This window comes from Hemitrygon akajei, chromosome 2 (assembly GCF_048418815.1).
Source record: "Hemitrygon akajei chromosome 2, sHemAka1.3, whole genome shotgun sequence".
In the NCBI taxonomy this organism is placed as follows: domain Eukaryota; kingdom Metazoa; phylum Chordata; class Chondrichthyes; order Myliobatiformes; family Dasyatidae; genus Hemitrygon; species Hemitrygon akajei.
Window position 1 is genome coordinate 170,327,919 of NC_133125.1, and position 27,967 is coordinate 170,355,885.

Sequence of the window (27,967 nt, forward strand, 5' to 3'; positions counted from 1 at the left end):
CGCAATGCTGGTATAAAAAGGAAGACGCATGCGGCAGCGCCATTCCGCGTCTGGTTTGAGGTATGTGAGAGTGGGAGGGTGTGCTGCTAGCAAATTTTGGGGTTTCCCCAAAGAAAATGGTTTGATGTTACTTTTTAAAAAAATTTTTGACTTCTGAATATCTTTAATCGTATTTGTTTACTTAATTCTGTTTCTATTGTTCTTTCTCTCCAGGTTTTTTCTATTGGCGAAGACAACGGGGGAAGAAGTCTCTCCTTTGTGTGGGTGTGTGTGTGTGAGGATAACAAAACAAAACAGCCGCACCTCAAAATTCCTTTTCATGTGCTTTTGATGAACTTGGGACACTTTTTTCCAAAAAATATTTGCAATTCTTGCGAAAGGAGAGAAAAATATCAGCAAAAATATACCTACTTACCCATAAGCTCCTTTTTAACAAAAAAATAAGCCGAGTTCTTTGCAAACAAAGTCATGAAAGTCTCTTTAACAAAAAAATTGTCAACCTTGTGTTGTGTTTGCACATAAAAAAACTCGAGGCGCTGAAGGAGAGTTTTGATAGTAAGTTTCGATTTTTGGCAAACAAAAGGAAAGTTGGGTTGGGGAGGGATTGCAATGAAATCGATTTTTTTCTTTCTATATATGCCTATTAATGAAGGGCTCGGATGAGGCGGGCGGGGCAGTGTGTTGAAAAGGGTAGGGTTTTCAAAAACAATGAGCTCACACACACCTTTAAGCGGTAATAAAAAGCGTAAAGTTATTGTGCTTTGTGTATGTGTGTGTGAGACCGGGGGGTAGGAAATGCTTTAAAAAAAACCTAATTTTAAAGGAAGGTCGTGCAATCTGTAAATAAAGATTGCTGCAAGTAATTCTCCCAGGGAAGGGGAAAAAACGGTTTTAAACGCAGCAAGACGGGGGACGAAGTTTGCAGCAGGCTGTTGGGTTTAATGCTTAAAATGTTTTTTGCCGTGGCTGCTCGTTAAAATGGCGGTCGCTGGTAGTCTTGTCCTAAGATGGCGGTGGTGGCTGCCTTGTTAAAACCTGTTTTCCTTCCTCTTCGAAACGCCACAAGGAGCCGGGCCGGATGATCGAGGTGACGTAACCTTCAGCCCCCAGTCCCACCTCCTCTCTCCACCCCGCAGCTCCAATGGACTCGGCAAGGAAGAAGCGCCTGTCCGCAGCCAAGGACAACAGCAGCCCTACCCACCCGACCTTTTTTTTTTGTAAATGACACTTGCCCTTCCCTGTCCGCCCCACATCCGAAGCTGCTGCTCTGTGGGGAAGAAGAATTTTAAAGCAGAAGGTGCTTCAACCCTCCCCACCCTGTCCCTCTTCCGAGCAATAACTGCGAGCTACTTGTCCTAGGTGGCGATCAGATGCCGTAGAGTGATAAAAAATAATTAATTTCTTTCTCCTGCATCAAGGAACCGTGGACCCCATTTTACAATGTCAATTTGTGTTTTTTTTTAAGGATTTGATAGGTACCTTTTTGGCGGTGTGGGGGTTGGTAGAGCTTATGTGTAACTATATAAAATAACTGGTGATTAACTCCTCAAGGTATCAATCAACCTCTTTGCTCTAATTAAAATCGATTGAATGTCATGACAAAAATACCTGTGACCAGGTTACCACTGAGCCGTAGGTAAACGGGTTGCAGGCCATTATCTAATCTGTCTTCTATATAGGTCTATAATTCTTTTCAGACAGCAACTTAATATGGAAAGCAGGAAAGCAGTTTTAACTTTTCATATTGGAGCTATGTGCCATTCTTGGACGGTTTTGTACTGTTTAGGTCCCAGCACAATAGGGCTGATGAATAGGGGGAGGTGAAGCTAAAAACATCCTGCACTTTAAAACTCATCAGTGACAGCCACATGCAAACTGGTAAGCAAACCTTTATGAACGTTAATTGCATTTCACGACTTCATTGCTGTCTTGAGCGAGTGTGACGTTTGCCATTCTAACAGATCCATAGTGAAATATTCGAGACCTGCATGCATAAAAACAATCTTGTCGGCATTGTTCCAGTGGGCTTGCTTCACGATCAGATTTTTAATTTCTGAAGTACCCATTTGCTTTCCACATCCCCTTATGCCGGTACGATTTCAGAGGCAAAAGTGCGATTACAAAATACCGCGGTTATGCCATGAGTCAGCGTTTAAACTATTTCCACGATGCGTGTTCACTTCTATGGGGCAGGGGCAGGGGCGGGTAATATTCTTCGTATTAATTTCGTTAACCTCCAGCATGCGGCGCAGCGTCAGTTGTTTGAACCCGTCATGGTTAATTGGCATTCAGTTGGGTTTTTTTTAACCTCGCAATGCTTCGCCCGCCCACTCCCGGGTGCGAAGGAGTGGGGCTATTGTTCTGCAGCCGCTAGGCGAATCACCGCCCCTTTTCATTGCAAATTATGTGGAAAGCGTCCAGGGATGTTCAAAGCCAGCGCCACCAATGATTTCTTACACGTAAAAGTCGAGTGATTTCGGCTTCCCTGCAGACTAGCAATGGAGTCGTGTTAGTATTTTTATCTTTAGGGATTTAGGGCAGATCAGCACCTGAGGTAAGGACCTAAATGTGCAGTTTGGGGAAAACAATTGTTCATCTTGCTGACATCATGCCCTGCAATATAGAGCCATTTGAATAAATTAATCATTGTAACCCTCTTATCTGGCACAGTGGTAACAGGTACAGTGATCCTTTCACTTGGTTTAATTTGTTAGACTGTATTCCACTCTGTATTCCACTGCACTGATGTACAACGCATTTTTCTAGGTGGATATGGATCTGACAATATAAAATGATCTCTTGCATCACTTGTTACATTATGCAAATGGAAAGCAAGAACCATTTTTAATCTTTGCTCATTAGCTGCTGTTTGTTTTATATATAATATATATATCATTTTACAGGAAGCCTTTGCTTTTTATTCAAATAATGAAATTGGTCCTGTTCAAAGTTCTGGAAGGGGTTGATGATTTAGTTTCTCGAGTAGTTAGGCACTGCTAGGGTAATCAAAATGTAATTTAAGCACTAAAACACAATAAAAGCATAAGTTGCATGTTGACCATAGTTCAAGCACTGAAAATTATCTACATGAACTTTTACATTAGTTGCAACTAGCCATAAAGGCCATAAAATTCAAGTTGCTAGGCCTAACTACCTAACATGAGGGTTGTATCTAGACAATTGCTTTTCTTTCTCCTCCAAATATTATATTCATATTCATTCATAGTACACAAGCTGTGCAGCAGTGTTCCTTGTGAGTACTGCTCAACCATCGATTTAAAATGAGTGAGCAAAAGCTGGTCAGAGCTGCTTTGTGAACAAGAGAATAGGAGTTTGCTCCTAGTTTGCCACAAATTTGATTTTCAATTTAACTTGGGAAGCCCACAAATGTCAGTGCCTTGCTTGATGCTATTTAAAAGGATGCATCTTATAGATTATCCACAAGGCATGTAATTTTGCCTACCAGTAAGATTGAAGTGGTGGGAGAAGGGATGAGTTCATAAGATTATAGCTTAGTTAGTTGTACAGGTTCAGTGTAGTATTGAATGGCATAATTAACCTGCGTTTAGCTGTGCCAACAGACTGCTTGACAAGTTCACTTTCCCTGCACTGCACTGTTTCTATAGCTATGTGTTTTAAGAGAGGGCATCTGAAAGCCTTTAATCCTGAAGTCGTTTTAGAAAACACTCGTGTTTCACTTCACATTGAAATCTGACCCCTTGGTGATTAGTGCATGTATGGTGAAGGGGTGAGTCAATTAATTCAGTTTATAATGGGAGCACTTTGTGCCCCATTTAAGTAGATGTTCCTAATCTGCAGGTTAGGAAAATTCTTATTTGCAAATGACTGTCATTTGGGAGAATGTTCCCCAATGAGCAGTAATATTTTAATAATGGTACAAGTTCTCACATGCTATAAAGTCAAAAATAGGTTTGAGACTAAATCCATCAAGTTAACCTTGGGACCTGGTAGCAGCTTGTTTTCTGCCAGCTGCATGATACTAATATATAAACAGTACTGCAGACATTTCAGTCTTGGCAATTTGCATCTACGCGGGCACATCCACAACCTGAAAGGTTACTTGGTTTGCTTGCAAGTCATTACTACAGTATTCCTTTGAAGCTGCATTTATTCCAGTAGGTAGTGCAGTATTCCTTTGAAGCTGCATTTATTCCAGTAGGTAGTGCAGTATTCCTTTGAAGCTGCATTTATTCCAGTAGGTAGTGCAGTATTCCTTTGAAGCTGCAGTAAATTAGTTTGCTGTTAGATGGGAGACCTCAGTCAAATGAGTTTCTGGAAACTATCAAGGCTGCTCTGAGACTAGTGAGTTTTGAGCAGTGTCTTGTTCTTTGGCTTGTTGCCCTTTTAGAACTGAAATATAAATAGAAAGTGAAGCCAACTACTATTGGTAAGGTGTACTAGCCAGTATATTTTCCTGCCATATAACTCCAGGGAAGTGCTTTCAAATATGAAAATGCTAAATTCTAGCTTCTGATGTTGGATATTTAGCAATGCTATATTCAAACGTGATGTAGACAGTCCTGTGCTTTCCATTTAAAATACAGATGATTAAATTGAGTTGTCCTGACTTTTGTATCACCAACTGCAGGCTTGACCCTTAATCCCTGTCAACATGAGAGGCTTGGCCTCAATATCTGTGGGTGCTACTTTAGTCTGTAAATCCCTGTGCCTAGGGTTTTGGATACTATGCATAACTTTATAATCTGACTATTCAGACCCATAACCCACAGAATATTTTGAAAACATCAGTTTTGTATAAATGGCAGTAACGTTCAGTCTCAAATGAATTTAAGTTCAGCTATTCTGATATCTGGGAGCACAATGCAAGTGCTAACTGCTAGTGTACCACAATTCAGGTAATCATTTGCACAAGGCAGCCGGTTACCTCATGAATTGTTTTAAAGCTAAGCATTTCATGGGCAGGTATCTGTTTTATTGGAGCTGTTCTTAATGGCTTTTGTAAATTGTGCAGAGACCCCTCTGATGCAGGGAAAAACTTATAAAACTTAATATTATCCTCTTTCCCCCCTTCCCCCTTGTAGTCTTCATGGACTTTGGCTGGAGATCTGCAGAACTGATTCCTGTATTCAGCTACTAGTGGCTGCTGAATTTGACTGCTCATTGCTTTGTTCATTCTCCCTTGTTTACTCATCTTTTTACATCTGGGGTGAAGATTTGGTCTGGAGGAAGCCACAGCGCCTGAGCCTGAACTAGATTATTGGGGTTGAGATGCCATACAGCAACAGGCCATGCTACCCCAATAAATTCCTTTGCTTTTTTGGTTGGGAATATGATTATGCCTTGCTGTTTCAGTTGAGAACATGATTACACAGGCATTAAATCACTTGAAATATGCTCCAGCACATCACTTGAGAAAACAAGAGCACTTAAGTTGGCCATTTTTCTCAATTGTAATGAACTTTGACCACATACATCCTTGTTCTGTATAATCCTTATCCTGTTCTGTATAAATAGAATATACTCTAATTCACTTAATTAGCCTCTGATTACTGTAGGCAAAATAGCCCTTATGGCAGTAATGGCATTGTTTTGCTGGGATCAGCATAGATGACCCTCCTATTAATTACAGCCACCTCATTAACCAAGTTTACTTGCACCTACTGAAATCAAGTCAGTTTGAATCAGTATCCCCACTTGTAAGTTTGCAGTACATACCGGAATTTTGTTTTGGTGCCCATGTCCTTTGTGGACTGGTACAGTAAAGCAAAATTCCTTTTAGTTTACGGTACTGCATCATGGAAAGTGTGCACGTACATTTTTCTAAATGTGGAACTTCTGAACCAAGACTAATTTATAATTGGAAAGTGCATAAATTCTAAGAACAGTATTGTATGAGTCGTGGAAAATGTTACATGTGGCAACATATGAGTGCCTTCTGATGGAAAACAATTCAGTTCTTGCTTTTCTTTAAAACTTAGAATATCATCCACATTAATCCATCTGTGCAACTTTGAAGTAGCATTTAGTTGCATTGTTTTCTGTAGGCCACCTATGCAGAAGCCAATGTCTTGTTAACCATGAGGTACATTTAACAGCAATGGCTTTTAAGTCAAGTGTGCAGTATTAAAAAATTTCTGAGCCAGGAAGGGACTAATGAGACTATGCCTATATCTGGGAAATTACCAACCACTATGCTGTCTGTTCTTGCATGGAGTGTTGCACTTAGGGCAAGGGGTATGTAGCAGAATAAGGAGAGGAGGTTCTTAGTATGATGGTTGAATTTGATAAACAATAGTACAAATAGATGTGAGCAGTTAAATTGCACATCTGAATAGTGTACAAAAATGTCACTTCATACAGGGTAGTATGCAGTAATCAAACCAAATGATAGAATGCATTAGATTCTATCCTAGTACTGTAAAAGCGTTAAGTTCACATTTTTTTTTGGTTTACCCATTAGTTGAAGCTGTGAGAATTTCATGCTGTCCATTTAAGTTTAGGCCCAGTAAAATGCTAGTTGGATTCCTGGAGTTTGAAATTAGTGTTCAAAATTGGAATACTTTATACCGAGTTTTGACGTGCTACTACTCTGAGCAAATACAAGAGTTTAATTTTATATAATTGTCTTGATATAAGGTATATAAGAAAGCCTGTCACATTGCCAAGATTTTTTGCTTGTTGCTTATTGTGCCTTTTCAACCAATAGAACAAATACATTTTGTAAACAATTAAACTTACAGAAATAATACTATGATTTCATAACACGGAGATGAAGGAGCACAGATTTTTGTAAAACTGATTTAGGGGCAGGTGAAGATTTAATTCTTTCCCTTGTTCAACGAACATATGGTGTCATGAATCTAATAAAGTTCATGTACCTCAGAGTCAAATTGTACTCTGACTACATTTTTAACCAGAGGGAAACAAAACACTGACCTCTTTATTTTGTTTTTTTTAAGGTAATTGATACAATGGGTTCTGGGCCTGTAGATCCAAAAGAGCTCCTAATAGGGTTGGATTGCCTGCTTGGTAAAGATGGGGAAATTAAAAGTGCCGATGGTGTTACTAGAATTTACAGGTAAATCTCCACCATTCCATGTAAATATACACAAACTACATGTTTCTTTGTACAAATTCTGTAATGCATGTGGTACTTCTTCACTTGGAGCACCTTTTCTGCACACTACATTGTTGATAAGTTGAGGGGAGAATGAGGGAGACGTTTGACAGCTGTTCCTTGGGACTGTTGTCTTCGTTTCTGCTTCTTGCACCCTCAGTGTGACTCGTGCACTTTTCCCAAGATTCCATGCTGGCGTGTGGCTGTAACCATTGTATGTAGTGCTGGTGGTCATAACCAAGCTAAAAGCTGGCTACCATCCAATGAGCTTTTGTGTGGCTCTAACTCTTTCTCATTAAACCTTTTTTTTATTAAGTTGATAGCAAATATGTTTCCACTCTGTGTGTGCATTGACAGTTTAACCTACCTGTCAATCCTTGCTATTGTTTCCATAAACCATGTTGTTGATGGCAAAATGGTTGAGGAAGATTTCAGTTGAGTGGAAATCCCTTGGGATCTAGTGGAACGTCACAGGCTTATTGACTTAATAATGATTTAGAAAGTGTGCAAAATTAGTACTCCACTTAATCCAGTCAGTTTTCCACCAAGTGATGACACATCCCTACCTCCTGCTTCCCACCAATCCTCATGCCTCTGGCAGATCCTTCTGAGATGAATTCTAACACAAGATTCTGGATTCCGCTGGACCACAGGAAAGTTGTTCATTATGATTGATGCACTTCAGTCTTATAAACACTTGCACTTGTACATCTGGATAATGACCACATTTCCAGTGCAAAGTGTATTAACTGTTTTTTCGCCTTGCCTTTTACTTTTAGGTTGATGAAGGAATCAAAAAAGCTAGTGAGCAGGTGTATGTACTTAAATATCCTGCTTCAGACCAGGTCTGAGGAGATTCTAAATCAGTAAGCATGATACTTTCTAACTTGTTTATTAATATCTTTTTAGCTTTCTGCTTTGTCTAATTTGGTATTGTCCTCAAGCTTGTTTTCTTCTGTTTACTACGTTACACGTATGACAGTTCTGTGCTTCCTTGGTTCATTAGTATTTCACCATGCTGCCTTGGATTTAAAAATCAGGTGTTTTTCTTAGCAAACCTTTACCCAATGCTTCCATTAAATTGTAGTAAAAATCATATTCCTTGGTCAGCAGCTAAATTCATGTGCAGATTCTATTGTACATTTGGGCTGTCGGTACAATTCTGTGCCCAACCTAAACAACTTACTTTTTTGCTTCTAAATTGATGGTGACAGCATAGAGATCTGAATTAATGCAGTCTTAAAAAGCAAGTGGTATATAATCCTGCAACTTGTGTCTAATGTGCCTACAAACAAATAGGAATTGTCAATTTCTCCATCAAGACGGTACAACTTTTAATGTCTAAGTTTGATCTACTGCCCGTCTATCTTCCTTCTTGATACTCCTATCCTTTAATTTCCCACTGGTATCAGAATACTTTTTGTCAGTCTGGAGTATACTCGACCACTGAGAATCCACTGCCCCAAGAAAGGCATGTGGACGTTCCTGTAAGGACAAGCACTAGTTATTCTTGTGTGTGAATCTGAAGATGGATGATAGTGCCAGTCTGTTGGGGGATTCCTTCTCTGTCAAGAGAAGAATTAATGAATAATCTTTATATTCAACATTTTTGCCAATAATTGCCTTCCTAACCCATTCAACACAAAGCCGTTTTCTGTAACTTCACTCATAAAGTGCATGAGTCAAACGTGTATAGGCACTTGAGTCCTACTTGCCATTCATTAAGATCATTGCAGATCTTGTAACTCAGTGTTACTGCCCAGAAATCTGTCAATTTTTGTTCTGCTTTCAGTCAATGACTGCATCGCCATAGTGCTCTACAGTTAAAATCTAAAAAATTCTGTTTTTTGAGTTTAAAAAATTACTCCCCAATTGTCCTATATAATCTTTCCCCTAGTTTCAGAATGTAACTCCTAGCTTCAAATGACTCATCATCCAAGGGAAGTGCACTCTTAGCAACTACCTTGTTATATCCTCTTTAAGAATTTTGTTCCTTTCAATGTCACCTCTTATTATTCAAAACACTAGAGGACAGAAGCCTAGTTCACTCAATTTCATTGTGGCTGCAGCTTCTAATCTTGGCCTTGCCTTTAAATTCATGTACTCTACCATCACATTACATTTCAGCTTGCTCTGAGCTTTTTGTAATGTCATGAGATGCTAATAATCATCTGTTTCTTTCTTAAAGATTCATCAGTATTGGCGGTTACAAGCTGTTGAATAATTGGTTGACCTATTCCAAAACTACCAGCAATGTGCCGTTGTTACAGCAAATTTTGCTGGCTTTGCAGCTGCTACCTCTCACTGTGGATCACCTGAAACAGGTAAATAAAACCCTGAATAGATCAGCTGTCATTAAGGTGGCTCGCCAATGGTGCACTCTGAATTAAGTTTGCATTCTGTGCAGTAGTTCGACATTTAGACCTTTGGTACAGAACCAGAATTTGAACAGTTGGTAAGGAGTGACAGTTTTCACTGGTAACCAGAGAGCAGGTTTAAGATGGTTTGAAAGCTTAAAAGATTATTTAAAATCAAAATGCTGTAAGGGTAATGAGAATAGTTTCATTAGCAGCTTTTAAAAATGGAGTTTGGTTTTCAATTAAAAATTTGCAAGGCTGTTGAGAAAAAGATTAGGAAAAGTGGGTCTCAGAGTTTTTTGAACAAGGTTGTTACTGAAAGTCATAATGGTCATGACGGACATTTTGCTGCTCAATTTAGAGTTGACTAGAGTAGCAGACTTTGCAGCCTCGGAACTGTCACTGTCACAGCTGCCTTGACTTGTTTTGGGACGGAGAAAAATCATGGGTTTTATAGTTTTATTTGGGGGGAGGGGGTTAGTTCCAGAATGCAGAATTTAATACTAAATGAAGCTAGAAGGTTGTTAAAACTGTGCTTCGTTCTGTTTCAGAATAACACAGCTAAGATAGTGAAGCAGTTGAGCAAGACCTATGAGGATGAAGGTAAGTAAGGAGTACTTGTAGAATTGTTGCATGGTTTAGACTTTAAATCATATTGATTTGTGCTCTTGTGGGTTGAAAGGAGCTAATAATCCTCTTGCATATTCCAAAAATGGATATTGGCCAATTAAGACTGGGGCCACATCAGTTTGCAGGCTATATCGATCTTCTCTTTACTGCTGTCATGCGTCCACCTTACTAAGTTGCTTATAATGGACTCCCACAACAGCTTTAGGAAATAATCTACAGGCTCTGAACAGTATTGATATTTATTGCCAGTGCAATATAGATTTTAATCCTGACATTTTTTCATTGGTGCTTGCCTTGGAAGTGATGGTGTGGTTGAGAAAAATTTGTGTGATTGATACAAGTTTTTAATTTTATTTTATTTGTTATTTAATGGAGGGTGGTGAGGCTACTTTTCAAACACAGGTTTGAAAAGACACAGCACTCACTCACTCACACACACACACTCACTCACTCTCACACACACTCACTCACTCTCACACTCACTCACTCACTCTCACACTCACTCACTCACTCACACACACTCACACACACTCACACACACTCACACACACTCACACACACTCACACACACTCACACACACTCACACACACTCACACACACTCACACACACTCACACTCACCCACTCACTCACACACACCCACTCTCCCTCCCCCCTCTCTCTCTCCTCCCCCTCCCCCTCTCTCTTTTATTTTAAAACCCCACCCCCTGGCTGCCATAGGTTCGTCCTACCTCCTGTACAGGGTTTTAGCATAATGAAGGGTTAATTTGGAGCATGATCACTTTGTCATCGGGTGAGAGCTGTATTTCTCAATTTCCTCTGCTTTCTCTTTCAGAACTCAGGAAGTTGGCGCAGGTTTTGGTTGACCATTGGATGACTGTCATTCGATCTCAAAGTCTGGGCCCTGGAATGATGGGTACAATTCATTTCTTGTTAAAATAGCTGATTACTTACTAGAATTCAATATTACCTTGTGTCCACTAGTATTTAATAGAATATAACTCTGATCTCAGAGAGCAGTAGTTTAAAACTTAACCTGAGTAGCTTTATAAGATTATTGTTGAACAGCCGGGAGGAACTGAAGCCCATCTGGTTGAGGTGGTTTCTCCTATCCTATCTTTTAACCCTCTTGAAGGGTCTCGAGCTTCCATTTCCTTCAGTAGTTGCTACCTGACTTCAGTATTCTGTGTGTTGCGTCTGTGCGTTGTGTTGTGCGTGGGCTCAAATACTCTCAGACAGGAATATTGCGCCTTGCCATGAAGGTTCTGAATTATTCAGTCTGAATTGCTTGACATGCAAAGTCGCAAATTGTATTAGTTTTCAGAATGGCTACGTATATTTTGCCTCTGGCTTTGCTTTGCGCCTTTTTTGTACAGTGTCAATTTATTTTTCAATCATGGTAAATTTGACTGTTACGATTGAAGTCACACATGGATTTGCTGCTTTTAGTAGATTAAATATTCTGTACAAATGGACTTTTGCCTCTAAGAACTGGCACAGCAGTAGGTGATAAACATTTTAACTGCATTTTAATCGGAGATCTTTAATGTCTAAATGAACAAGCCATCTTGTGTTCAAAGTTAAAACTCTACTGTAATACAGGAAGGTGTCAATTGTAGATGCTTGGTTAAGCGCTGACTGGTTTGGTTTCTGATTTTTAAAAAATGCTTTAATGGTAAATTGTCCCAAGTATAAAGCAAGATGAATTGATTTAGTTTTTTCTTTTGTTTTCATTTTTTAAATCTCTAGAGAAACAGCCAGAGAGGAAAAAGCGGAAAGAAGAGAAAAAGGATGAAGGCAAGATTCGAGCACCAGTTTCCGAGAGAGTTCCAGAGCCCAAGTCAGACCTCCGTGTGGAGACCAAGGAGGAAGAAACGGAGAAGAAACGAGAAAAGCCCAAGTCATTGCGCACAACGGCACCCAGTCACGCTAAGTTCCGGTCAACAGGTGAGTTATTTGTGTTTGCAGAAAGAACTGGATAAAATAGCTTAGACTTCTTTTGGCTAATGTCTCTGATCTCATGTTAAGATGTGTACCTACTAAGCAAATGGAGCAGATAGTGTACCAACTCATATATTGGAACTTTTGGTTTATTTAGATCAAGGGGCATAGAAGCAGAATTTAGCCATTCAACCCATCGAGTCCACTCCACCATTCATCATCATTATGTGCTGTGTCATATGACATAGGTGGTTGTGGTCACATGACCATGATTCTTGGCAAATTTTTCTGCAAAAGTGATTTACCATAGAAGGCTTCTCGGCAGTGTCTTTACAAGATGGATGACCCCAGCCTTTAGCAATACTCTTCAGAGATTGTCTGCCTGGCGTCATTGGTCATATAACCAGGATTTGTGATATTCACTGGCTTCTTGTACAACCATCCACCACCTGCACCCCTTTGCTTGACGTGACCCAGATCGGGGAGGCCTCACAGGTGCTACACCTTGCCCAAGGGTGACCTGTAGGCTAGCGGCGGGAAGGAGTGCCTCACATCACCTTTGGTAGAGACGTATCTCCACCCTGTCACTCAATTCTATCATGACTGATTTATCTGATGTCTCACATCTTTTGAGTGTGCACTGAGATATGTTGGCAGAGAATTTATCAGTTCCTTGAGTTGCAGTTAAAGAGCCTTGTGATAACCTGTTTTTTTTAAGGTTTACAGATGTCAGTAAATGTGCTTGTTTGATGTAGTAGTGTATGCTAACATCACCCAATTACTTTTGAAGGTTTGGAGATGGAACCAGCAGCTCCTATTCAGCCGAAGAAGATTACCCCTGGTCCAGTCATTTCTGACAAGTACAACATCAAGCCAGCTCCTCTAAAGAGACCAAAGTAAGACCTCTGTTGCGATATGCATTTCATCATGCACTACTAGAAATGGTCAAGTGTTGGAGAGTAGGAGTGTACCTTTATGAACAGATTCACTACATGGGGTTGTACATGCCTGAGGGTGAATATTGCAACAATGGTTCTGAGTGCTCATGTGTCAGTGGCATAAACTTATTCTGGGGTGAGCAGCATCCATCGAGATCTTTATTTTATCCCTAGACAGTTTAGATCAGTATTCCTTGGGGTTTATAAGAATGAAGGGAGCCTTTATTCAAACTTAACTTATAAGATCCTAAGTGGGTTTGACAGGATAGTTTCCACTCATGGGAGAATCTGGATATAGGGGAAATGATTACAAGATGAGGGACAGGTCACTTAAAACTAAGATGTACAGAAATTTCTCATTAGAGAAATGCTACCCCATTAAAAGTATTTAAAATGGAGTTATGAAATATCAATAATTTAAGAGGTGTGGAGGAATTGGCAAAAAAGAGTCGAGGCTGCCAAAGATGGCAGATCACATTGAATGTCACGGCAGGCTTGAGGGGCTGTATGTCCTGCTGCTATTTTTCTTACATTTAAAATTGAAATGTTAGTGTGATGGGATGTCTTTTCAATTCTCAAGCCTGTACAAAAATGATTTATATCTAGCTAAGTATAAAGTATAGTAAAAAGGCAGGAATACAGCAACAAATATATTCACAACTAGCTTTAGGTAATTTTAATATTAAAAATTTCAAACTGGGCAGAGAAGTAAAGATTGACAGGGTCACTGGAAATGTCTCTGCTCTTGTTCAAAGTAGGCAGCTAAGGCACAGACGTGGTTCATGTCATGAGAAAGAAACTACCTTTTTCATGCAGTAGGGCTCCCTTGGTACTGAACTGAGGTAATTTTTCAAGGTAGCCTTGATCCAAAATGAGCTAGTTCCCTTTGATTTCCGCAGCTGTAGTTTTCATTCCTGTCTTGTTGTTTTACTAGTGAACCAGAATTCTTGTTATCACTAACAGCCTTTTGTTTGTTTTTCCCCAGCACCTCCTTAACAAGCAGTGTTGCGCCACAAGTGGAAAAGAAGTACAAACCTTTGAATGTGACTCCAAACGCCACCAAGGAAATCAAAGTCAAGATCATTCCCCCTCAACGTGAGTATTCAGCACTTTTTAAATTTCTACCTGCCTGTCTGAGAATGCTTGCTGATGTGATTCTGTGAGTGCTGTGCACACACCGATAATACGCCCAGAATGCTGAATGTATTTGAGCTTGCATAATGGTTCAGCTGGTCTTCCTGATCCTCCACAGTTTAATGTGTAGTCACCTTTCTCTCATTCCTACTTCTCACTGCAGTCATCATAGGAGTGAGATAAGGTGCTCTCGAAGCACCATGTGAGGACAGCTAGTTCATTCCAAGCAAGGTTCAGGATTTGTGTGTCTGATTAAACACAGATCCAGTGGGTAGGGTGAGGATCCTATGCATTCTCAACCATGCAGAATGAGAGCAAATAAGGTGCTGTCAAACCAGCCTCAATCTGTCTACACTTCTCGCTGCCTCAGTAAATTAGCCAGTATGATCAACTACCGCATTCCCTTCCCTTTCCATTGAGCAGAAAATAGAAAAGTTTGAAATCAGTTCAAGGGCAGCTACTATCCAGCTGTCGAATGGTCCACTCATCCAGTAAGATGGACACCGAAACTTTGCCGCTTATGACTACCTGCACTGCACTTCCTCTGCGGCTGTAAAACATTATTTTGCATTCATTGTTATTTTACCATGTACTAACTCAGTTCACTACTCCAGTGGATTGGTCTCTCTGGACGCAAGACCCGTTTTTCACTGTACCCTGGTACATATGACAATATTAAACCAATTTGCCAATCTAATAACTTAACTAAATGCAAAATGGCCTAAGTTTTTAGCATTGTTGAATACTGATAGTGCTGCCTTCATCTCCAGGATATTTACTTTTCCTTTCATTTTGAATAAACTAGACACTGTTAACAATGGATTAGCTACATTCTAACCCTGCTTTTGTTTTGTACAGCTATCGAGAGTACTGGATTTCTGGAGGCACTCAACTCTGCCCCAGTACATGGGCTGAAAATCAAGAAAAAGAAGAAGATTACATCCCCAACCAGTGTAAAGGTACTGAAGAATGGGAGTGTGGACTCTATTTATTTGTCTATAATCTGTAAATTAGTTAGAGTAGGTCAGTAGCCTTTAGGGTAATCTGTAAGGAGCTCTTTGGTTAGTCCTTCAAAATATATATTTTTGACTGGGGTTTTGAGCTTTTCCTTTCATATGGAAATACTCTTAGTTTGTAAATTTTGGTGATTAGTCTGCACTAGCTAGCTAATAAGAAAGGTCAGTGTATTTGAGCTTTCAGAATTAATCTACTTCATCCCATTGGCACTTTTTAATTGATAGATTCTTTGCTGTAACTTGCTTGTGTGAGCGGATGCAGCCGGCTGTTTCACCTGAGGGTCGTGCTTCGTGTCTGATCAATGCTCATAATGCAGTGCAGGAGTGAGTTGGTTCTCATAAGAAGATATACATAGTAATGTATTCAAAGAGAAGGGAGAAACCCAGTGTGAGTGGATGTTGAGTTCACGTTTGGATGTGGTCTTGGAAAGCAAGCCAAGTGGGTGTTGATTATTGCAGAAAGCTGTACATTGAAGATGTCTTAAAGAAAAAGGCCTTGCCAGTAGTAGTAAATGAGTATACCAAGAGGATTAACACTTGATGGCTCTGGGCCTGAACTCAGAAGTTTTGAATAATGAGGGGGATCTATTTGAAAACTATTTTATTAGATAGAGTAGACATGGAGACAATGTTTTCAATAGTGATGGTCTAGAGCTGGAGGACACAGCAGCAGAATAGAGGAATGTCCCTTTAGAACAGAGATGAATTTCTTTAGCTAGAGGATGTAGAATTCATTGCCACAGACAGCTGTGGAGACTAAGTCATTGGGTAGATTTAAAGCAAAGGGTTGATAGGTTCTTGATTAATAAGGTGTCAAAGAGTATGGGGAGAAGGCAGGAAAATGAAGTTGAGGAGGAAAATAAATTGGTTATGATCAAATGGTGGAGCTGTCAATGGGCAGAATGAGGTTATCTTGCTTCAATTTCTTGTGATGTTATGGTGTGCCAATAGTACTATAAAGTGGTGGTTCAAATGATTTCATACCCTGCAGGCATCCTCTAGTCACTCAGGTGCAGATGTGCTTTGTTCTGTGGTGTAGCTTCAGCACCTAATGTCATAACTTTACTGGTATGCCTTGTATTCTTTATCACCGACGCTGGCTTTTTAACATTCTTTTTTTTCCCCTCAGTCCAATCCCTTCGATCCAAAAGCCAGCCCTGAACAGAACAGCACCAAGCCTGCTTCTCCAGAAGCTGCCATCACTGAGCCCATGGATGTGGAAAGGTCTGCCACGCCAGTGCCGCTGGAAGAGGTGCCTGAACCTGTGGAGATGAGTAAGTACCGTCTCTCCCATTGAAATATCATAGCTAAGTAATTGTCTGTAGTCACAGAAAAGTTCCCTGAGCTGTTCTTACTCTGGATTTGTTGGTCTTTTTTCAAGTACCCTTGGTAGTATAGGTTTCTGTAACATTTCTAATAATACATTGGGAGTAATTCAGTGACAGCAGTTACTCTCTCAAAGTTTTTAGACCAAGAGATGAGCCTTTTCACTCAGTCTTTGCCATGCTGGTTGCACACCAGTCACCCTATCTCCACTTCATTGTACTCCTCTCAGCATTTTCCATTCCTTTCTCCCTCGTCTAGTCCAGCTTCCCCTTAAAGACATGCATTATTCACTCATGCTGTGGCAAGATCCCCCCTCTTGGATAAAGTTTCTCTGGAATTTTCTGGACTTACTAGTGTCAAAGTTTTTGAGATGCTAGGAGGGATGTCCTCACCAGCATAAACCAAGCAATCTCAAATTGACATTGCCACAAGGATGGTCTCCTGGCAGTCTATGCAAGAACCTACACTATCTAGGAATTCTGAACATCTCCAGCATCCACACAGTTTTTACTGTCTTTCTGATCCATTTTACCTGCCAGTCAACCCACCACCATCGTACAAACAACGGTGTCAGACTGCTTTAAGCCAGTACCTGTCTGTGGTAGGTGTAACCTCTGTGCTTTATCTCTAACCAGCAACCGCAGAAGAGGATAACTCAGCGACTGTGGCCCCACCAGCAACTGAGATGTCTCTCCCTGAGGCAGTGCCAGAAGCAGCCAAACTGACCAAGAAGGGAAAGAAAAGGAAGACAGTGTCATGGCGCGAGGAATCAAAGCTGCGGGAGTATTTCTACTTTGAACTGGACGAAACGGAACGAGGTAAGACTTAAATTGTGCCTCGGTCTCTTTCCAGTTGTTCATTTCCCCAATGTGACCATTTTGCTAAGACAAGTTGAGTAAGAGAGTAGTAGGTAACTAGAAAGACTGGGGTAATGGTGGAAGCAGATATGATAGTAATATTTGAGAGATTTTTCAATAGACACAACAATGTCTAGATAGGGGATCCCATCTTTTATGCCATGGACCCCAGGTGGGGAACCCTGATATAGAGGATGGGGGTTGAGGCGGGTATGAGTCATGTACAGGCAGAAATTTGGCATCATGTTCAGTGTAGACTTTGTGCTCCATGCTGTACTGTTTTATGTGCCTCTCTGATGGAGTCCTGATTAACTCTACATGTGAGATTAAACTTTTTTAATCCATTGTTTGGGTATTATTTTCTATCATGTCCAACTTTGAGCAGGACGTGGTGTTTACAGTCCTTTTTTTTTCCCCTTTCAGTTAACGTGAACAAAATCAAAGACTTTGGTGAAGCTGCCAAGCGTGAAATGATGATGGACCGGCAGGCTTTTGAGACAGCTCGAAGGCTAAGCCACGACACAATGGAGGAGAAGATCCCTTGGACGTGCCCAGTTTTAATCGACTTGGGCCCTCAGCTCGCAGAGCGGGGCAGCAACAGTCAGGAGAAGCTCATTCAGGAGGAGCGGGAGAAAGGAATCCTACAGGAAATCTTCCTGTCTAAAGACTGGTACGTTCTGTTCCCTGTCAGAGATCTGTGTGGGTTGTGAACAGCCAAAATCCTGGCAATTCTACGCCAAGTCACAAGTACTGTTTGGGAAGTTACTAGTGCCCAGACCAAAATTTACCCCTCAGTGCAGGGTTGCCCAGGTGGTGCAGTCATAGCTCCTCTGTCGGTGTTCCTCTTGGGATTGTATAATCTTTGCTTTGAGATTTAGGTCTAACATCCTGCCTAACCCTGAGTGTAGCAACCTCACTGTTCAAGTGGGCCCACAAAACGAAGGGCAGTGTGCATGTTAAGTCTGTAGTCATGTATGCAAGATACAATGTGCATGTTAATCCTTGCTTGCTCATAGCTTGTCCTTTCCAGAACGTAAAATGAATACCCACCTCCAGTCACTCAAACACAGATTACCAGTGAAACAAAAGTAAAGTACTTGGGTGCTGGAAGTGTAAAGTAAAAATAGAAAGTGTTGACAGACACTTAGTGTGTGAGGGTCTGATCAGAGCTGGTGAAAGATTAGCATTGAACGTTACTTTCTTCACTGATGCAGTCTGGCCAAGGTGCCCGTTTAGGAAGAATTTTTGTTGTGCTCATTGATGTGCTTCTGTTTGGACCCTCAGTGTTCCGGAGAGCCCCCATGAGCCTGACCCGGAATCCTACGAAACCATTCCGCCCAAGGTCATTCCACTGGATGATGTAAGTTTCCTCTTCTCTGCTCTGTTATTTACTGAGGAAAACGTTTGGTATTCAGAGGGAATTGGATTTTCATTTGTCTTTGCATGCCATCTGTGTTTGCCCACTTTGTAACGAACTGGTGCTCTCACCACAATCGCTGGTCGGACGTCTGAGTTTATAGATTTTTGTTTTGTCCCTTTAGTCTTGGGGTATGTTATTTAGCATGAGGTATCTGGTTATTTTCACCTTTAGAAAGAGGTCTAAGTATACCATTCCTTTACTCTCTTCCCTGAACCCCTTCAAAATTATCCTGTCACATGTCAGGCTAATTCATGAAAATTTCCACTGAATTGACAGCCGCCATCCTTCCAGATGACAGTTGTTGGTAACTTGATGGAATTGAGTTCTTCTACCTTTTTGCATACTTGTTACAATTACAACCAGGCTCCAAGTCAACTAGCCCATACCAACCAAGGCGCTTGTCTCACCTATCCCTTTTACCTCTAGACACTTCCTGCTTATAGCCCTATACAAATGCCTTTTAAATATTGTAATTGTATCCACCTCTACCAGGCAGCTTCTTCCATGTACCCATGTCTTTCTGGAAAACCCTGATTCTCAGACCCCGTTAAATATTAAATCTTCTCCCTTTCACCTTAAATGTATGTCCTGTAGTTTTAGACTCCTCTACCATGGGTCAGAAGATCATTTTATCTATGGCCCTCTGTAAGGTCACCCCTCAATCTCCTACACGCCAGGAAAAACCTCCAGCCATCCACTTTCCTCATAACTCAATCCCTCCAGTGCCAGTAATATCCTTGTAAATCTTTTCCACACCCTCTAGTGTAATCATATCCTTCGTATAGTTCAGCAAACAATACTCCCAAATATGGCCTCACAGCATCCGATACAGCTGGAACTTGACATCCCAACTCTGCATTCTTGTATCCTATGAAAGCCCGTGAGCTCTGGGCCAACTACTTTGTCAGCTTGTTCGGTTGTATCGCTATTATCCTACAACTCATTTCCTGTATGAAAGTGTAAAGAAGAACAAAATAATTGACATTCTGGATCTGACAAAGCATAATAAATATAAACACATAAGATTGTTTGCAAATGTAGATTGTATGTCCAGAAAGTGACTCTAGGTACAGGCATGTCGGTACATAAGGTGACAGGCAGGAAATGATATAGTGTTGCTGGTGGGGAGTGTGAAGGTTGGGTCCTGGTGTGGATGCTACAAGGCCTCTTCCCTGATAGGAGTGGGACAAACAGTCCATGTGAAGTTTGAGTGGACCCTTTCCCAGCATCTTTCGGTATGATGAGTAGGCTGGGACCCAGTTTTGACTACCCATTGTAGAGGCTTGAGACAGTAGTGCAGTTTCTGTACTCTGCATCTATAGAAGGAAATGAGTGTTGATATGCATAGTCCAGCTCTCTTCAGCCTCACAATAGAGGCATTGGTGAACTGATAGTATGGGATGTATTCTGGGACCAGGAGTGGTGTGAAGTGTGCACTCCCAGGATACTGGTTGATAACCATTTCCTCTGTCTTGTTGATGTTGAGGAAGAGGTTATTTGTGCAGCACCTGGCCTTGAGTATGGAAGCTTTAGAGACGATGCAGAGGAGTTGTACCAGACAGATTAGAAACATGTCTTGCGAGGAGGACAGTTGAGTGTGCTAGTGCCTTTCTCTTTGCAGAAAGCAGATGAGAGGTGAATTGATAGGGGTGTACAAGAGATAGATAGATAGATACTTTATTCATCCCCATGGGGAAATTCAACTTTTTTCCAATGTCCCATACACTTGTTGTAGCAAAACTAATTACATACAATACTTAACTCAGTAAAAAATATGATATGCATCTAAATCACTATCTCAAAAAGCATTAATAATAGCTTACATACATAAAGAGGCCTACATAAAGTGGGCAACCGGCACCTATTTCCCAGGGCAGCAATGGCTACTGCTTTTAAGGTGATTGGAGGAATGTCAGAGTAGTTTTTATACATAGAAAATGGTGTGTGTGTGTGTGTGTGTGTGTGTAAAAAATACTGCTGGGGCTAGTGGTAAAGAGAGATACATTAGGGATATTTAAAAGACTCTTAATAGGCATGTGGACGAAAGAAAAATAAGAGGGGTGATGTGGGAGCGAAGAGTTAAATTGATCTTGATACAATGCTGTGGGCCAAAGGGCCAATACTGTGCTGTATTGTTCTGTCTTAATGAGAATTAAGTGCTTGCAATCCTTCAGCTGTTGCAACCTCTATTTGTGCCTTCTCTCCCCAGGAGAATGGTGTCGAGGAGCCATTGTACGAAGAACCGCTGCAGACAATCCCTGGTGCTCAGTCCCCGGATGGTTCTGGAAGCTCCAAGCTGCCTCCGGTGCTTGCTAACCTCATGGGCAGCATGGGTGTGAAGACACAGCAGGCTGGTTCAAATTCCAGCTCCAGCATCAACGTGCAGGAGCTGCTCACCTCCATCATGGTAAGCAGAGAGGCAGGGGAAACTCAGCAAGTCTGGCAGCATCGTGGAGAGAGAGAGAGACTGACAAAACTACAGGGGTGCTGGAATCCAAGAGAAAGGGACCCTGACCCAAAATGTTGGCCTCTTTCTCTTTCCACAGATGCTGCTTTCCTTGTCAAGCTCAGACCAAAGCTGCTTTTGTTTGAACAGTGTGTGAAAGTATACTTGTGAGCTTAAACCTGGTTGGGTGCTTTAATGAATTATTGCTGGAAATATTTTTTGGTATTTTATCTTCTGATTGGGGCCTCGGAGATGGAGCACAAAAAGACACAAGCAGCTGTTTTCAACCCCCCCAAAAAAACCATCAGGCTTTTCAACCAAAGACGATAACTTCACACCCTATCATTGCAATGTTCCCACAGCCTATGGGCTCACTTTCAAGGGCTCTTCATCTCAGATTTTCAATATTTATTGTTATTTTTTCTATTTGCATAGTCTTTTCTCTTTTGCACACTAGTTAGGTGCCCTGGTTGATGCGGTCTTTTGTTTTTATTATGGATTTGAGTATGTCTCAGGGTTGTATATAGTGACGTGTATTTTTGATAATAAATTTACTTTGAACTTTTTATTGAACTATTGCTGTTTGTTAACACTCAAAACGTAGGGCGGTTAACCTATCACCCCACACATCTTTTTCATGTGGGATGAAACCAAAGCATTTTTAAATGTAATTCTTTGCTAAAAGGGATTAATGAAATATTAGTAATTACTAAGTTTTGCTGTCTTCCCCTCTCACACATTACAGAGCAACAAAAAGCCCATCGAGGAGTTGGTCAAGCAGCCTGAGTTTTCAGATAAAATCAAACAGCTCCTTGGGCCTCTACAGCAGCAGGCTCCTTCAGGTATGTTACCCAGAGTTACAATTGTTGTAAGTATTTAAAACTCAAGGAAGTTTGGAAATCCCCTCTTCCCTTGCTAACCCAGTAAGTTGATTGGGGAATTCCTTAAAACATCTGACACCAGAAAGCCCAGAGATTAATCCCTGTTGTCCTAATTGAACAGGTCCCAGAGGAGAGATCTTTCTCCCCTGGATAAGAAACTTGCTCAATGATTGGTCATTATCCAGTGACTCCTACTAGATGTAGAAGTGCATTGGTAAACATGGAAAGGGATTCCTTTGATACACTGGCTCAGTTGCAAGCTGATTCTCACCCTAAGCAAAGGGGAATGAGTCAGAGTGTGGAGAGCAGCTCTCTCTCATTCCCTCTGCCAAGGGCAAACTGCAGAGGTGGAGCATTCAGAAGAGAAGAGTAGGATTGGGAATTCGGTGAAGTGGGATCCTGGAGTTTGCCATTCAGCGTGCTCTGTTCTGAGGCCAGCATTGCAAGGGTTGTTCATTACATTGTTCTTGAGTCTGGATACTCTTTCATTCTAGGGAGTTTTGCCCTACAAGATTTCACCCACAAAAGGACTGACATAGCCTTCCTCACCTTGTAACCACTCTCATAGGCTTGAACAATAGTGTCCCTGTCAAGGCTTGTCAGTAGAATACTGTGCACCTTTGCAGAAAGAGCCCTTGTACTTATTATTCCAAATGGTAGAACTTTTGAGAGATTCTAATTACTCCCCAGCTGATCAGAAGCAAAGCCTCTGTTGGCTGCAAATGTTGGTGCTGCAGCTGTTCTATTTTATTTATACAGGGAATGATCCCAAGAATGAAAGGTTCAACGTAGGCAATGAGCAGTTCTGCTTGGTTCTAGGCCTGTACTGCATGGCATTCAGAATCAGATTAATTATATTGACGTATCTCGTGAAATGTCTTAGCAGCAATACATAGAATACTGAGATGCAGTAAGAAATACTTTTTTAAAAAGTGAGGTAGTGTTCATGAATTCATGGACTGTTCTGAAATCTGCAAATAGAAAGAAGCAGTTACTAAAACACTGAGTGTGGGTCTCAGGCTCTTGATGGTAGTAATGAGAAGAGGGCATGTCCATGATGGAGCTGGACAAGTATACAACCCTCTGCAGTGGTACCTTCATGCCACCAGTCAGAATGCAGTATATCTGTAGAAATATGCTAGTTTGGTGACATACTAAATTCCATAGAAACCTAGCAGATTATGAAAGACCAGGGTAGAGTAACTGTTTCCATTGTTAGGATCTGAGTGCACAGACTCCTAATAAAGGGATGTCCGCTTAGGACAGATGAGAAAATTCTTTAGCCAGAGGAATGGAGAATCAGTGGAGTTTGTTCCCATAGACTGATGTGGAGGCCAAGATATTGAGTATACTTAAGGCAGAAATTGATGGGGTCTTGGAGGGTTCATAAGGGCCTAAGTGTGGGGAGGTGGGAGAATGATGTTGAGAAAGAATCAGCCCTAATTAAATGGTGGAGAATACCCAATTGGCCAAACAGTCATTTTGCCCCTCTGTCTTGACTAAATGTTTTCATCTTCACCCTCCAGGTCCACAGATGATGGGTCCTCCTCCAGCCATGAATGGTTTCCCCCCAGGCCCCAACAATATGCCTCACTTCCCTCCCGGTGGTCCTGGTGGGCCGGGTGGACCTTTCCCAGGTGGGTTGGCACCCTTCGCACCTCTCTGCATCCATTACTCGGCACGCGCCCTTGCCTGGCCGTTCACTCCTGGTGCTGGTCCTGCTGTTTGTCTCACCTTCCACTCTCTCTCTTCCCTACCCCCAACCCTTGCAGGTCCCCACGGCCCGAGGATGATGGGCCCCCCTCAGCGGGATGGTTACTGGGACCAGCCGAATGACATGAGGGGCCCTCCCCATGGAATGCGAGGTGGGCCCTACCAGCGGGGCCGAGGCCGCAGCAATGAGCCAGTCTTTAGGGGCCGCTGCGGGAGAGGACCCCCCCATGGCGGGGGGAGGGGAGGACATGGCAACGGAATGGGAGGTGGCCACGGTGGAGGTAGGTGGCGATGGAAGTGGTTATAATGGGTAGTATCTGCACAGTGTCATGGTGGAGCGATTATAGTGTGGTGGGGGGGCACGAGGACCATTCGGATAATGGAAGTGAGGTGAAGTTTTTGCGTAGGGGTGGGGGTGGATGAGCGTGGGAGGACAGAGTGAGCAGGGTGGTGGTTGGAGGGGGTGAGGTAAGGGGAGGGTGAGTTGTGTGGAAGTGAGTCGCAGGTTCGGGCAAGTGTAGAGAGGCCAGTGGGAGTGATGGGTGGGGGGAGAAAGGCGAGGGGTTGGTTTGGATGGAGGAGTGAAGAGTGGCTGTGTTGGTGGAGTGACAGAATTTGACATCAGGTTAACAGGTTGATTATTTTCTCTACCCCTACCCCTACCCCCACCCGAGCAGACATGTCCAACAGGCCCCCATGTCGGCACTTCATGATGAAAGGCAGTTGCCGCTACGAAAGCAACTGTGCCTTCTACCACCCTGGTGTGAACGGCCCCCCACTGCCCTGAGGCCTGCTGTCTGGTTTATGAAGCGGTTAAGCTAACCTCTGCTGAAGAGCATTCTGGCTGGGCCAGGCACTCAGATTCCTGTGGAGATTCCTGACATCGGAACAAGCGGGCTGGCCTCCCTCCATCCTGTGGAAAGTTTGAACAGTTCACTGCTGTATCACGAGTGTGCAGGACCCTGTCTGGGTCTCCCATCACAGTCTACAGACTTGAGAACAATGAAACTGAACAGACATCAGGCATGGGATTTAGACCACTACAAAGTGTTTAGTGTTGCACAGACACACTAGACTCAACTGTTACCTTCCACCCACTGTCCCTTTCCTTCTTTCTGTTTGCCTCTGTGAGGCTCACATAAGGCAGCTGAACTCCTGAAGGGGTGAGATAAACAAACTGCTTTCCCTTGAGTCTGCACCAAATGCTATTTTGCCACTACAGCAAAGAAACAAAGCTCCCCTCGACCTATTTGGTTACTCGCAACTGCTGGTGAAGCAGAGAGAAGCGCATCAAATGTGTTCTGAAAGTTGGGTGATGTCTTTTCCCTCACACGCTCCCCGTTTGTGAGTCTGTTACACCAGAGATGGGCAGAGCAGAGGTGCCTCCTCAGACTAGGCAACAACCGAAACCTCTACCTCTGCATGAGCAAAGTGCCAGTCGATTATTTCAGCGCTGCTTACGACACTCAATGAACCTTCCATTTCAAGTCCGGACTCTTGCTTTTCATTGAGTGGCAAGAATCCACTCTCTGGAGCAAGTTCACCTCCTGTTGCTTCAGTTGCTTTCCTTCTGACTCCTACCCTTCCCATCCACCCATCTCCACAACACAAGTGCTGATAACCTTCCAGTCGCTTCTATACTGTGTAGTGGCTGAAATCTTTTCCAACTATTTTTGTAAATATCTATTTTGTAATAAATGTGCACTGCACGACAGACAGGCACGGTGCTGTATGCCTGGTAGCTGTCATCTTCTGGCTGAGCGTAAAGTCTGTGTTCAGCAACCGTCAATAGGAAGTCACTGTTTGCATTACCCTCCTTTTATTCCCCCCTGCCTTCCCTCCTTAATTTGACATAGCAAATTCCATGACCTCCCACACCCCTTTGTCAAAAGTACAGTCATAAACTCAAGGTTGTTTTTTTTAATACATTAATCCCTCCTCTCCCTCGATCCTGGGGTTGCTGGCGAACGATGCTCAGTCAGGGTGTAAGCACAGCTTGACGATTTTTAATGCATTTAGTTAATGGGACACAGCGATTCTGAAACAGCTATTTTATAACCCACCAAGACACCCCCCATAAGTCTTTGGGGACAATTATTCCAAGGATGTCTGAAGCATTACATAAAGCCAGGTAGCAAAACCTTGCAGCCTCCCCTAAGCTTGTATGTGGGTGATGAAGGAGTTCTGCTTTCACCGAGGCAGTATGAGAGAGAGCCTGTGGAAGCGGTCAGTGCATTTCCCCTGAAAGAACCCTCATCCTGTTTCCCACAGTGTGACTGACATCTCTACTTGCAGTTACTTTTTTCTGTTAGACTTTGACCCCACTCACACTGGACCCAAGGGTCCATCAGTAAATATCTTCTATAAACAGCACATCTTGTGGAAACTCCTTGAAAGTGAACTTGGTGATGGGTTCCATTGGACATCTGGTATGATTAGTGAGCTTTAGGGAGGCAGACAGGCACTGTCCTTGCTTAGGTTTGTGCACAGGTATAGATTTTTTTTTGGGTGGGGGTGGAAAAAATGAGGCTTAGTTTTGAACCGAGGCTGCGATAGCCATATTTTTCTTTATTTGAATGCCCAACACAGGAGTTTGATTGGGGCAGTTACTTTTGTTTCTGGCATATACCGGATTCGGGATGAAACCCCTGATTGGGTGGTATTTCCATCTCCGCTGCCCAACTGAACAACTTGCGGCTGACAAATTTGGTGGGCATTTCAAAAAGGCATCGTACACAGTGTAGAAACACCCGGATACCAAGCATGGCTGAGCTTGGGAGAGAGGAGGGAAGCACTCTGTACAGGCAGGGAGATGGTGGAACGGCTAACCCGGTCAACATTGCACTAACAGTACTGTGGTACATGGACATTGGCAGCCTAATCTCTAGAATGGGACAGTTCCCTTCAGAACATTGTTTAATATTTACATTTGTATATGTCCACTGTTTGTCCTTTTTGTTCTTTTTTATATAAATATATACATATACAAAATGTGCCCCATCATAGTTGATGATGACTGCTACTGATCATTTTACAGCTCATTTTCTTTTGAACAAATGGATATTGTACAAATTTTGTCATTGTGCTTTAAAATTGTAAATAACCAGGAAGTTTTTTTAAAATAAACCAATAAAATGTATTTTGAAAATGGCTGATCTACCTTTTCAAACATGTGACTTGCTGCAAGGTCGGTGAGTTATGAGATTTGTCTTCTGTGAAAACCTGCTGTTTGTCTCTTTGGTAGGCACATTAATGTTTGGAGTAATGTATGCATAATGTTAGAGGAACTCTGAGTCAGGCAGCATCTGTGGAAAGGAATAGGTTTGACATTTCCGTCTTCCTTTCCATAGATGCTGCCCGACTTGCAGAGTTCCTCCAGCATTTTGTGTGTTACTCTGGAGTTCCAGCATCTGCGTAGCTCGTTAATGTTGGGAGTTTATTTTTGTGAAATGGTTTGTACCTTTTGTACAGTATTTGCTAATTTTTATATTTTAATAATAAAACATTGAAACAATGGAGCTGTTCCTTGTTAATTTGTCAAACTGCACCCACACTGATTGAATGAACTGCTGCTTGAGATGAATTCACGGTCAAACTAGCATTTTGAAAATGTCTCTAATGGAGGCCAACTGCATTTCACATGGAAATACACAGACGCGTACCTCAGTAAAGTATTGTGCCCGGTTAAAGAGGGTTTTGCATATCCATAGATATCTTTAAGCTGAGGGGTTTGTGACCAGGAATCGGGGAAGGTGAAAACTAGGCACATAGCACGTTCCTTCAATAGACATCAAGACTTGATCATCAAAGCTGATTCAAGACCTGACACATTCAAGTAACACGTTTTAAGAAATTTGTTGGTTACTTTTCCTCCATTAACGTCCTACAGTTGTGATAATATTTTAATCCATTAGAACGTAATGGATGTTGTATCGATGCTTCAGTGCGTTTCAATCAACCCCAGTTTCTAGTGTAAAATCGGCACAAGTACGTTAACTAGAGAAGTTGTAAGCACTAAAAATGCCAACAATTTACTGAAAACAAGCCAGGGACGTGCACGCAAAACGGGCTAGTGTCTTCATAAAGAGCCCACCTGCTCCTGTCCACCAGTGACTGAAGTTGTGAAAATGAGCGCTGTGTGTGTGTGTGTGTGTGTGTGTCTGTGGGGTGCAGTTTACAAATTAACTTCTTAATACTGTCGACGTTATA

At 42.0% G+C, this 27,967-nt stretch overlaps 1 protein-coding gene across 2 annotated transcripts; it reads left to right on the plus strand.

Moving 5' to 3' along the window:
- The first annotated feature begins 32 nt into the window (after positions 1-32).
- ppp1r10 (protein phosphatase 1, regulatory subunit 10) lies at positions 33-27,272 on the plus strand. 2 transcript variants are annotated; one of them, XM_073032252.1, is made up of 20 exons: positions 33-60; positions 214-555; positions 6,942-7,060; positions 7,879-7,965; positions 9,288-9,423; positions 10,008-10,059; positions 10,922-11,002; positions 11,836-12,033; positions 12,818-12,923; positions 13,951-14,060; positions 14,958-15,058; positions 16,245-16,389; positions 17,077-17,259; positions 17,722-17,968; positions 18,583-18,658; positions 20,928-21,125; positions 21,910-22,006; positions 23,572-23,682; positions 23,818-24,039; positions 24,436-27,272. In XM_073032252.1, exons 3-20 carry the CDS (start codon positions 6,954-6,956, stop codon positions 24,543-24,545), a joined length of 2,367 nt encoding a protein of 788 aa, XP_072888353.1. In that variant the 5' UTR covers positions 33-60; positions 214-555; positions 6,942-6,953; the 3' UTR covers positions 24,546-27,272. The 2 variants fall into 2 exon arrangements, with proteins under 2 accessions (XP_072888353.1, XP_072888344.1); XM_073032243.1 differs by having other exon boundaries at positions 49-119.
- Positions 27,273-27,967: the final 695 nt, after the last annotated feature.